The 13,411-nt window shown below is 46.8% G+C and overlaps 1 protein-coding gene across 1 annotated transcript in view; it reads right to left on the reverse strand.

Annotated features, from left to right (window-relative positions):
* RAB3IL1 (RAB3A interacting protein like 1) overlaps positions 1-13,411 on the reverse strand; it is a 119,714-nt gene that overhangs the window by 82,816 nt on the left and 23,487 nt on the right. Inside the window, exon 3 of the mRNA XM_030201185.1 lies at positions 3,080-3,175. Coding sequence (XP_030057045.1) covers positions 3,080-3,175 — 96 coding nt within the window. The remainder of the gene's footprint in view (positions 1-3,079; positions 3,176-13,411) is intronic.

Here is a 13,411-nt window from a genome sequence, read left to right on the forward strand (position 1 = left end):
GTGGGAACAGGTGCTTCAAAAAAATTACTCAGCAGATTGTTGGTTGAATGTCTGTAGATATCTGTTGAAACCATCAATTACACAGCCATTAATTGAAAATGGATACAAAATACTGTATTGGTGGTATTATTCAAAAGATGTATCCGCAACTACCAGCAGAGTGTTGGCGAGAGTGTGGGGCAAAAGGAACATTTATGCACATCTGGTGGGAATGTCCAAAGGTACAGCTGTATTGGGCTCAGGCGCTATCGATGGTCCATACAATAGTAAAGGTGGAGTAACCTTGTTGGGCAGAGTATTGTCTGCTACATCTCCGGCCCCCGAAAATACAGGCTCACGGACATAAACTGGCTGTTCAATGTTTTGTGGCAGCTAAAGTTTCACTAGCAAGGGCCTGAAAGCAGTTAGAAACTCCAACAATACAGATAGTAGCTCGTAAAATGGACTTTATTTATCAGATGTCAAAACTAACAGCCATGAGAAAAGGACATGTCAAGCTGTTTCAGAAAATATGGCAACCATAGGAACATGTAAGGGATGTGTTAATGCTATCACCATAGTGCTAGGGGGGTGGGAGGTGAGGGGGGAGGGGAAGGGGGTGCAAGGACTATGTTTTCACATTAATGTTAAGCTGTTGTATTCAAAAGCTAACAAGAGTTAGGGAAGTGTGGTTATGGATGTCAACATTTTTTTAAAAACCCTCTTCTTTGGAACTTCATTTTTGTATACTATTCCTACTGTCATCCGGTACTTTACCAGTATTCTCTGCAGTCTGCTCTGATTAAGCCTATTTTGAAAAAAAATGATCTTGAGCCTTTGCAATCGAAAAATTACAGTCCGGTTTCAAATCTACCTTCCCTTTCAAAGATTATAGAATCCATGGTCATAAGTATTGCCACACTGGGACAGACCAAAGGTCCATCAAGTTCAGAATCCTGTTTCCAACAGTGGCCAATCCAGGTCACAAATACCTGGCAAGATCCCGAAAAATGTCAATACATATTATGCTGCTTATCCCAGAAATAAGCAGTGGATTTTCCCCAAGTCCATTTCAATAATGGTCTATGGACTTTTCCTTTAGGAAGCCATCCAAACCTTTTTTAAATCCCGTTAAGCTAACTGCTTTTACTACATTCTCTGGCAACGAATTCCAGAGTTTAATTACACGCTGAGTGAAGAAAACGTTTCTCCAATTTGTTTTACATTCACTACTTTGTAGTTTCATTGCATGCCCCCTCGACCAGCTTTCAGCAAACATTGAATCCATCAATGCTTTGCATCTTCGCCAATCCGGTTTCCATGCTGGCTTCAGTATGGAGATGGTGCTTACCACATTACTTAGTGAGCTTTATTGAAACCTAGAAAAGGGAAAGATAGTGCTGTTAGCATCGTTAGATTTATCCGGCGTTTGATCTGATAAATCACTATCTTCTTCTATACCGACTTTCATGCTTGGGTATTACTGATACAGTCTTTGACTGGTTCACATCATTTCTTGGGCAACGTTCTTTCAAAGTAGTTCAATCTTCCTCTGTTTCGAACTGCTACCCTATCACCTGTGGGGTTCCGCAGGGGTCTGTGCTTTCACCTATCCTCTTTAACATGTTTGTGAGCCCTCTGGCACTGCTTACACAATCCTTGGGAATTAGCTCATACTCTTACACAGACAACTTTGTTTTGGTCTTTTATATGTGTGAAACCTATTCAAACTTCTCTAGAGCATGTGGAAATCTGGCTAAAGGACCATCATCTAGTCCTAAATCCAGAGAAAACGGTAGCAAGCTGGATTACCAGTTCATTATCTCCACCTGACATCCCTTTACGTATCTTGGTGTTCTTCTGGATTCCTCATTGTCTTTTGGCCCCCAGATATCACAGGTTGTCAAATTAGGTTTTTTCTTTCTCTGTAGACTGAGAGCTATCTGCAATTTTCTGAATTCTGATGCACTCTGCTTCTTGTCCTATGCTTTCCTGCATTCAAGATACGACTATTGTAACGTTGTATACACAGGGATTACTAAATAGAATATTAAGGGGCTAAACACTTTACAAAATAATGCGGCCCGTCTCCTTTGTTGAGCATCTCGCTACGATCATTTCTCTCCACTTCTTCAGCGGCTTCACTGACTCCAAAGTATGTACCCTAGTTCACAAAATCATCCACGGCAATGCCCCAGCCTACATGTCAGACCTGATAGACCTACCACCCAGGAATGCTAAAAAATCATCTCGCACACTCCTTAATCTTCATTTCCCCAACTGCAAAGGTCTAAAATACAAATTATGCATGCATCAACCTTTTCCTATACGAGTACGCAATTCTGGAATGCGTTGCCATGCAACCTAAAAGCGATCTATGAACTGACCAACTTCCGCAAACTACTGAAGACCCATCTCTTTGACAAGATATACCACAAAGATCAACATATGTAAAACTCCATACATATATCCAGAAATGTTTAATAATGTCTTCTGTTATATTACTATCATGTATTCTATTACCATACAACCCAAAATCCTTCTGTAACACCAAATGTATATTCTCTTCTTATTTCCATTATCCATGATGTATTGTAAGCCACATTGAGCCTGCAAAGAGGTGGGAAAACGTGGGGTACAAATGCAATAAATAAATAAATAAATGTTTCCTATAATAGCATTGTGCTTATTTGAATCAGTTTTTCTATATAAGTTTTGCTTGATTTGTCTTTATTTGAAATTTCATAAATAAAAAAAAATATTTTTAAATACTTGTCAGAGGGGCGGGGCTAGGAGGCCCCACTGAACCAGTGTGAATAGGCCCCGCAATTGCAGAAATCCTGAAGAGCTATTTAGCAGGGTATGGCCCAAGAAGAGGGTTGAGATGTACTGCATTAAATTACTACCACAGAGGTTTGTTTTCCAGGCTCAGTTTGATGACCCTCTCATTCCACCCATGTGAGAAATTCATGAAATCAGAACAGTTGCCTCAAATTGATGAGCACTTAATAGGCAAATTAAATCATAATTTGGGAGGGGGGCTCAGAAACGGAAGTTGTACGCATATGGAGAGCAACCTCACCGGATGAAGGAGCCGTACCTCAAACAGACTGGCTGTCAGTTCCTCTAGTTCCTGCTCCAGCTGGTCTCTGACCTTTGACAGTCGTTCACACTCTTCATCCTTTAGCTTCAGCTCCTGGGGAGGGAAATAATAAATCACTAAGCAGTTCACAGAAGACTAAAAGCAAACAAGAAGCATCTGCCTCCACCATACCTATGCAAACAGAACCTACATGACAGCGTCACACTGGCATAAAATGTATATTCCCTTTAAGAACATCTCCCACACAACATTAATCAATGCATGCCACACTGCAGGAAGCACACTACTACTACTACTATTTAGCATTTCTATAGCGCTACAAGGCGTACGCAGCACTGCACAAACATAGAAGAAAGACAGTCCCTGCTCAAAGAGCTTACAATCTAATAGACAAAAAAAAAAGGTAATCAAATCAATTAATGTGTACAGGAAGGAGGAGAGGAGGGTAGGTGGAGGTGAGTGGTTACGAGTCAAAAGCAATGTTAAATAGGTGGGCTTTCAGTCTAGATTTAAAGATGGCCAAGGATGGGGCAAGATGTAGGGGCTCAGGAAGTTTATTCCAGGCGTAGGGTGCAGCGAGACAGAAAGCGCGAAGTCTGGAGTTGGCAGTAGTGGAGAAGGGAACAGATAAGAAGGATTTATCCATGGAGCGGAGTGCACGGGAAGGGGTGTAGGGAAGGACGAGTGTGGAGAGATACTGGGGAGCAGCAGAGTGAGTACATTTATAGGTTAGTAGAATAAGTTTGAACAGGATGTGAAAACGGATAGGGAGCCAGTGAAGCGACTTGAGGAGAGGGGTAGTATGAGTAAAGCGACCCTGGCAGAAGACGAGACGAGCAGCAGAGTTTTGAACCGATTGGAGAGGAGAGAGGTGACTAAGTGGGAGGCCAGCAAGAAGCAGATTGCAGTAGTCTAAACAAGAGGTGACAAGGGTGTGGATGAGGGTTTTGGTAGAGTGCTCGGAAAGGGGCGGATTTTACGGATGTTGTAAAGAAAGAAACGACAGGTCTTGGCGGTCTGCTGGATATGAGCAGAGAAGGAGAGCGAAGAGTCAAAGATGACCCCAAGGTTTCGAGCTGAGGAGACAGGGAGAATGAGAGAGCCATCAACAGAAATAGAAAATGGAGGGAGTGGGGAGGTGGGTTTGGGGGGAAAAATGAGAAGCTCGGTTTTGGTCATGTTTAATTTCAGGTGGCGTTGAGACATCCAGACAGCAATGTCAGACAAGCACGCTGAAACTTTGGTTTGGATGCAAGGTGAGATATCAGGGGTAGAAAGGTAGATTTGGGAGTCATCAGCATAGAGATGGTAGGAAAAGCCATGGGATGAGATTAATGAACCAAGGGAAGAAGTGTAAATAGAAAAGAGGAGGGGACCAAGAACAGAACCCTGAGGTACGCCGACAGGCAGAGGGATAGAAGTAGAAGAGGATCCACCAGAGAGAACACTGAAGGTGCGGAGGGAGAGGTAGGAAGAGAACCAGGAAAGGACAGAGCCCTGAAATCCAAGTGAGGACAGGGTATCGAGGAGTATGCTGTGATCGACAGTGTCAAAAGCAGCGGAAAGATCAAGAAGAATGAGGATGGAATAGAGACCTCTGGATTTAGCCAGTAATAGGTCATTGGAGACTTTAGTAAGCGCAGTTTCGGTTGAGTGGAGAGGGCGAAAACCAGATTGTAGTGGGTCAAGAATAGCATGTGAGGAGAGAAAATCAAGGCAGCGGTGGTGAACAGCACGCTCAAGTAATTTGGAGAGAAAAGGGAGGAGGGAGATGGGTCGGTAATTAGAGGGACAAGTAGGGTCGAGTGAAGGCACACCAGTCAAAGCACAAGGAGCTCTGTCTGAAAATGCAGATTGCTCTACACTCTAATTTTTCTCCATTGTGGAATTTATCCAAGTTCCAGAAGCAAAAGCCAAGCTTTACTGCAGGTCTTCATGAGACGTTTGATTTAGTTTCTCAATTCTCAATTAATCTGTAAGTATCTTCTCTCCTAGAGATGCGAAAGCCTGGAAAAACTTTTTCATCCCCCAACCCCTTCACACCCCGAACTGAGTTATACAAATTCTTCAATTTTTCCACTTCTGATTCAGTGAAAATAATGGGAAAAACTTTTTCCTCAAGCCTTCATGCCTCTATCTTGTCCAAATCCAGAGTACACTATACTAGACTAGAGATGGAGTCTGTGGTTTTCTGGTCTTAAGTTCTATCTCTACCAGAATCTCAATGCCAAGACCCCCAAACCAAGAAAAATGGCCAGTCCCAAAACCAAGCCTCCAATGTACATATCATACATGAGCCTCATAAGAACAGATCACTCTCAAGCATCAGTATCCCACATCATTCACATCTACAGAGTTCACTGGCACCTCACACAATCTAAAATCAGAAAGTTACAGTGAGCTTCACTAGGTGGGTGACAGGGCTGGTTTAAAAAGTATAATCCTTTCATTGTGGATGAAGAAACGTTTTCAGAAATTAGGAAAGCAAGCAAATTGGGAAACATTATAATAATGGATAAATGTTACGCCAGGGAGCGCTAGTGAGGTAAAATTCCTAGATGTAATAAATGACTGCTTCTTGGAGCAACTGGTCGAAGAAACAACAAGAGGAGTTGCTATTTTAGATTTACTCCTTAGTAGAATACAGGGGGCATGGTACGAGAGGTAACAGTGTCGGATTCGCTAGGAAACAGTGATCATAACATGGCCAAACTTGAGCCGATATTTGGGGTGAAGTCACTAAGAAAATCTACTGTAGCAGCATTTATTTTTCGAAAGGACGACGACGACAAAATGAGGAAACTGGTTAAAAAGAAGCTAAAAGGATCGACTGCAAAGGTTAGGACTTTAAACCAGACTGATGTTTAAAAACATCAGTGTGAAAATCCAGACCAGATGTATTCCACGTATTAACAAAAGTGGAAAGAAGAGCAAACAACAGCTAGCGTGGTTAAAAAGTGAAGTGAAAGAGACTATTAGAGCCAAAAGAACATCCTTTAAAGAATGGAAACAGGATCCGAATGAAGAAAATAAGAAGCAACATAAGCAGTGTCAAGCTAGATGCAAAGCACTGAAAAAGGCAGCTAAAAGAGAATAAGAACAAAAAACTTGCTGCGGAGACAAAAACTCATAGTAACACCTTTTTCAGGTACATCAGAAGCAGAAAGCCTGTGAGGGAATCTATGGGACCATTAGATCATGAAGGAGCAAAAGGAGCACTCAGGGAGAACAAGGACGTAGCGCATATATTGAATGAATTCCTTGCTTCAGTCTTTAGTTAAGCTCTGGAATTTGTTGCCAGAAGGTACGGTAGCGGTGGTCAGCATATCTGGGTATAAAAAAGGTTTGGACAAGTTCCTGGAGGAAAAGTCCATAGTTTGTTACTGAGATGGACATGGGGGAAGCCACTGCTTGCCCTGGGATTAGTAGCATGGAATGTTGCTACTAATTGGGTTTCTGTCAGGTACTTGTGATCTGGATTGGCCACTACTGGAAGCAGGATGCTGGGCTAGATCGACCATTGTTCTGACCCAGTCTGGCTATTCTTATGTTCTTAATCCATGTAGGTATGATAATGCAGTTACCAGTCCTAGTAACTTGATCAAGACTTTTGTCTTTGTGATTGGATTTACTATTGCACTTTTATGGTGTGTTATGATGTTCGTTTATGTGGATTTTATGAGTATGTTTGCTATAAACCACTGTGAGCAAGCATTTTTGTTGGTACTGGCAGTAACTTATTGTGAGCCCTCCTGGGACAGGGAACTGCCTAGTGTACCTGAGTGTGACTCACCTTGAGCTACTACTGAAAAAGGTGTGAGCAAAATCCAAACAAATAAATAAATAAATATTAAAGACAGATAAAGATCTCATGAATATAATGCCAGGATAAGGCCTATATAGAGGGGTATACCAAGGCAGGTACTCAGGTACATAACTCAGGCTTCAGCAGTACCGATGCAAACATTTTATTTCTAACAAAATAGAACATTGCAAGTCTAGCAAAGTAAAAAGGTTGACTGGTTGAAAAGCTTTCTATATTTAACTTTTTGTGCGACTGTCATTTTATCTGTAATCTCAGATAAACTGGTGTGGTAATTGTGTTAGTCCACTTTTAAAGGTAATATAAATCAAATTTTAAAAAAGGTTATAATTTTACCTTCCTTTTTTTGGTTTATTTCTGTTTATTAATCTGTGATTTGTAAGCACCTTCCCAGCAAAGTGTAATTCCTTGGTGATCTGTATGCATCTGCAGAAAGGAGCATGAGGGGCAGCTGGGTACAGAGCACCAGGAAAAAAGAGCTACAAACCACACAGAAAACATCTTTTAAAAGATGCCTTTCAGGAAATGTTGCAGCTTTCTAGTTTGAGGTGATTATCTGAAGGAACACAGACAGTGTGAGATTTCACTTTTTGCTACCCGCTGTGCCCCTTTTGTTGCTGGGAAGACGTGGTCCAGGGCAGGATCCCTGGCAATGTCTGGGTGGTCTAACCTATATGACAGCAGCCTAATATCACCAAGAATCCCCCTGGCACCTCAAGGGCTATGTAACTCTCTTTTGTTCAATGGATAATCAACAGTAGTGTCTAACAGGGCAAGTGGCAGGCAGACCAAGATTCCCCACAACTATGATACCCTCAGAATCTGCTGTCCTGTTATACCTGTGCAGAAATCCAGGTCTACTATCAGATACCACTGAGCAGCCAACCATCTGACTTGTTTTGGAGGAAAGGGAAAATTAGGTTCTTACCTTGGTAATTTTCTTTCCTTTAGTCATAGCAGATGAAGCCATTACGTATGGGTTATGTCCATCAACCAGCAGGGGAGATAGAGAGCACTCAAACTTTCACAGTGCCCTCTTGGCCAGCTAGCTCCACTGCCTCTTCAGTATTTGAAGCTTCCAAAGCAGTATGGCAAACCGCAATGGGAATCACAAGAGCTTTCCTCACAGCGAACGATGGCCCATCACAAGGGCATGAACTCATAAAGGAGGGAATGCACATCCTCCTGGAGGGAATAAACTCATCCTCCTTATTGTATAAGTGGAGGGGAACACACGCGCCTCCTGGAGGGAATCACACATCCTCCCAACACACTGGAGGGAATGAACTCATCCTCCTATTTATAGAACTGGAGGGGAACACACGCGCCTCCTGGAGGGAATCACACATCCTCCCAACACACTGGAGGGAATGAACACATCCTCCTAAATTTAAACTGAACATGAATCCTGAAGATTGTTTTCCAACTTTCTCCCAAGGAAGGAACTTCAGGAAATTAGAACAGAACCTGAAAAACAGATTCACAGCATACAGACAATCATACAGGGAGGGCTCATGGCTTCATCTGCTATGACTAAAGGAAAGAAAATTACCAAGGTAAGAACCTAATTTTCCCTTCCTTGTCATCAAGCAGATGAAGCCATTACGTATGGGATGTAACAAAGCAATCCCTAGATAGGGTGGGAACAAGCCACACCACGCGCTAGCACTTGTGCACCAAAACGCGCATCCCTCCTGGCAGCCACATCCAGCCTGTAATGTCGGGCAAAGGAGAGCTTAGAAGCCCATGTTGCTGCACTGCATATCTCTTGAAGAGAGAGTGCTCCAGTTTCAGCCCAAGAGGAAGAAATCGCTCTAGTAGAATGCGCCTTAAAGGCTACAGGCAGAACCCTGCCGGCCAGCAGATAAGCTGAAAAGATAGTTTCTTTGAGCCAGCGGGCAATAGTGGCTTTAGACGCTGGAGACCCTCTGCGAGAACCGGATAGCAAAACAAACAGATGATCAGAAGTCCTGAAAGAGTTAGTAACTCGCAGATACTGCAGCAGAGTCCTGCGCACATCCAAAAGGTGCAGCTGCCCAAAAGATTCTGGAAACTCTTCCTCTGAAAAAGAGGGCAAGAAAATGGGCTGGTTTAGCTGAAAGGCTGAAACCACCTTAGGCATAAAGGAAGGCACGGTCCGAACCGTGACTCCGGACTCTGAAAATTGCAGAAATGGGTCTCTACAGGACAGCGCCTGGAGCTCGGACACCCGTCTCGCCGAGGTAATGGCCACCAGAAAAACGGCCTTCAGTGTCAAATCTTTCTCCGATGCTCGCCGAAGCGGCTCAAAAGGAGATGCCTGCATGGTTTTCAAAACTAGCCCCAGGTTCCAAGCTGGACAGGGTGCTCGCACTGGAGGTCGGAGCCGAAGCACCCCTCTAAGAAACCGTGCCACATCTGGGTGAGCAGCCAAAGACACGCCTTCCACCTTACCACGAAGGGAGGCCAACGCTGCCACCTGCACCCGCAGGGAATTATAGGCCAAGCCTTTTTGTACACCTTCCTGCAAAAAGTCCAGAATCGGCGAGACAGGAGCCCGCACTGGAGCAATGGCTCTGGAAGCACACCAAGACTCAAACAGGCACCAAATCCTAGCATAAGCCACGGAAGTGGACCGCTTGCGGGCTTACAGGAGAGTGGAAATAACTTTATTGGAATAACCTTTATCCCTCAATTGCGCCCTCTCAATAGCCATGCCGTAAGACCAAAGCGGCCGGCGTCCTCCATGGCTACCGGTCCCTGAGTCAACAGGTTCGGTACCAGAGGTAACGGCAGAGGAGCCTCCAGGAGCATCTGTCGGAGGTCCGCATACCAAGGTCTCCTTGGCCAATCCGGGGCGATGAGGACCACTTCTCCTGGGTGCAGCTGAATCCGCAAGAGCAGGCGCCCTATCAAGGGCCATGGGGGAAACACATAAAGTAGACCCGGAGGCCAGGGTTGAGCCAAGGCATCCAACCCCGCCGAGCGAGGATCTCTCCGTCTGCTGAAGAAGCATGAGACTTTGGTATTGGCACTTGTCGCCATTAGATCCATCACGGGCTTGCCCCATTTGGCACAGATCTGCAGGAATACTTCGTCTGCCAGATTCCATTCTGCTGGATCGATCTGATGCCTGCTCAGATAATCGGCCTGCACATTGCTCTGACCTGCAATATGAGCTGCCGACAGACACTGAAGATGCAGCTCGGCCCAGTGGCAAATCAGTTCGGCCTGCGCGGCTAGTGCTCTGCACTGTGTTCCGCCTTGTCGATTTATATAGGCCACCGCTGTCGTGTTGCCCAACATCACTCTGACAGCCAATCCTTCCAGGGTCACTTGAAATGCCAGAAGCGCCTGAAACACCGCTTTCAACTCTAGGCGGTTGATGGACCACTCCAACTCCTCAGGTGTCCATAGACCCTGGGCATGCTTCCCCTTGCAATGTGCGCCCCAGCCCTTCAGGCTGGCATCTGTTACCACTAGGCACCAAACGGGGAGCGTCAGCGGCATTCCTCGCCGCAGCATGCTGTCCGAGAGCCACCACTCCATGCTGAGTCGGGCCGCAGGGAGCCAAGTAAGTCTGCATTGGTAATCCTGAGAAATAGGAGACCATCTCCGGAGTAGGGAATACTGTAGAGGTCTCAGGTGCGCTCTCGCCCAGGGTACCACTTCCATCGTGGCTGTCATCGATCCCAGCAGCTGGACAATGTCCCAAGCTCGCGGGCGGGGCATCCTCAGGAGCAGACGGACCCGATTCTGAAGCTTGCATCGCCTTAGCTCGGGTAGGAACACATAGCCCGAGACTGTGTCGAACCTGGCCCCAAAAAATTCTAGAGATTGAGAAGGGGTCAGGTGACTTTTGGCCATATTGACGACCCAGCCTAGAGATTGCAGTACTGAGACCACTCTGGCTGTAGCTTGTAAGCTCTCTGTTGCAGAGTCTGCTCTGATGAGCCAGTCGTCTAGGTACGGGTGAACCCTGATACCTTCTCGCCTGAGAAAAGCAGCTACTACCACCATTACCTTCGAAAAGGTTCAGGGAGCTGTGGCGAGGGCAAAAGGCAAGGCCCTGAACTGGAAATGCTTTCCCAACACCGCAAACCTCAGAAACTTCTGGTGCGGGGGCCAAATCGGTATGTGCAAGTAAGCTTCTTTCAGGTCTAGAGACGTGAGAAACTCTCCTGGCTGTACCGCCGCAATGACGGAGCGCAGGGATTCCATGTGGAAATGCCGCACTCTCAGGGACTTGTTCACTTCTTTTAAGTCCAGAATAGGGCGAAAGGACCCACCTTTTCGCGGCACCACAAAGTAGATGGGAGTATCGGCCGCAGCCTTGCTCGGCGGGAGGCACCGGGGTCACAGCCCCTAACAGAATCAGACCTTGCAAAGTCTCCTCCACCGCCGCCCGTTTGACGGCAGAACCGCATCGGGACTCCACAAACACATCTCTTACTGGGGCGTTGAATTCTATTCTGTATCCATCTCTGATCAGGTCCAGAACCCACTGATCTGAGGAAATCTTGGCCCACTCCTCGACAAAGAGGGAAAGCCGTCCTCCGATGACAGGCATCGAGGAGAGGGCCGGCGCACCATCATTGAGAGGGTTGCCCCTGAACTCCTGGTCTTGCGCCACCAGCTGCGGAACGCTTGTCCGAGCGAAAGGAGTTCCTCTGCTGACCACGGGCACGTGAAGTGAACCCAGCAGAACGCCCCGGGCAGTACCTTCTAGCTTCACGGAAGCGAGGTCTGTACGAGGAGTGGACCGCCTGGCCCTTAGAGGAAGGCCTCTGCCTATCTTCGGGCAAGCGCTGGGGTTTTGGATCACCCAGGCCTTTCACAATTTTCTCCAACTCCTCACCAAATAGGAGAAGTCCTTGAAAAGGCAACTTCACCAACCTTTGCTTAGAGGCCATGTCCGCTGCCCAGTGTCGTAGCCACAGACGACGGCGAGCCGCCACTGCTACTGCCATTTGTTTAGCCGAAGCTCTGACAAGGTCATAAAGGGCATCAGCCAGAAAGGACAAGGCCACCTCCATCCGCGGAGCCACATCCAAGAAGGGCTCCGCTCCATCTCCGGGCTGAGCCACTGCCTGTTGCAGCCAAGCTAGGCAGGCTCTAACAGCATAACAGCTGCATGCAGACGCCCGAACAGTGAGACCTGCAATTTCAAAGGACCGTTTCAATGCTGTTTCCAGCCTACGGTCTTGAACATCCTTCAGGGCAACACCTCCTTCAACAGGGAGGGTAGTTCTCTTTTGTCACCGCAGTGACTAGGGCATCCACTGAAGGCATTTGAAAACGAGCCAAATGCCCCTCACGCAGAAGGTATAACTGCCCCATAGCCCTGGAAACTCTCAAAGGTCCCTCGGGGTCAGCCCACTGAGCCGAAACAAGCTCTAGGATGGAGTCATGCAAAGGGAAGGCCCGAGCAGCTTTCTTGGTACTAGCCATCCTGGGATTACCCGAGGAGGCCATGCCACTGTCAGGATCTTCAATCGAGAGGGCCTGCAGGGTATCTGAAATAAGCGCTGGCAGCTCATCACGGTGGAAAATCCTCACCGCGGAGGGATCATCCAGATCCTGTGGTAAATCCGCACCTGACTCTGGTTCCTCAGACCAAGAACGTCTGTCAGAGTTCTCCGAATCCTCACACCCCGACCACGGGGGGGAAAAAGGTGCACCACAATCTGAAGGGGAATTAACCCTTCTGCGCTTATCTTTAGGCCAAGCATCCGGGAAAAAAGCCTCACTGGGCAGTCCCAGGCCAGAATCCATCGGGGGGGGGGGGCAATCAGAGGAGCCTCAGGCGACCCCTGAGGAAGGGCTCTTTTCATCATGTATGCTTTATGCAGCAAAAGCACAAAATCCAGGGAGAAAATCTCACCCTGGGTACCCAAATCCTGTCCGGTGCCAGCCACTCCTGAAATAACCTCATCTCGAGGTGCCCCACCCGGCTCAGGTCTCTCCGTGTCAACGGAGGCCGCGCCATGCGGTGTAAGCAAAATGGCGCCCGCTGCCAGCTCAGAGCGGGAAGAAACATCGCTCGCCATGCTCGGGCCGGCTCCTACGCCAGTACAGCACGATTTACAGAGCCCTGCTGCTGATTTGCGCTTGCCACAAGTGGAACAGCGCTTTACATTGTCCGCAGCCATCGCCGAAAAATGGCGGTAAAATCCAAAATGGCGGTTTCGCGCCAAAATCGCCCCGATCGCGGGCCCACCCCGGAGGAGTTGGAAAACACTCTTACCTCAAAGGATCTAGTGTACAACTACGATCCTGCTGAAAATCAGGTCAAAAACCTCTGTTCTTTTTTTTTTCTTTTTAAAGCTGTGAGGAAAGCAGAGGTATTGAAGACTCCGGAGGCTCAGATGAGTGGGAAAGGCAGGGAAAGGGCAAACCTATATGCCTGCATCCACTGTTGGTGGGAAAGGACAGGGAAAGCAAGGCAATATGTCCACATCCACAGAGGTATGGGTAAGGCAGGGAAAGGGCTAACCTATGTGTCTTTAAAGTGAAGCTGCTATAGC

Source organism: Microcaecilia unicolor, chromosome 4 (assembly GCF_901765095.1).
Source record: "Microcaecilia unicolor chromosome 4, aMicUni1.1, whole genome shotgun sequence".
NCBI classification, from domain to species: Eukaryota; Metazoa; Chordata; class Amphibia; order Gymnophiona; family Siphonopidae; genus Microcaecilia; species Microcaecilia unicolor.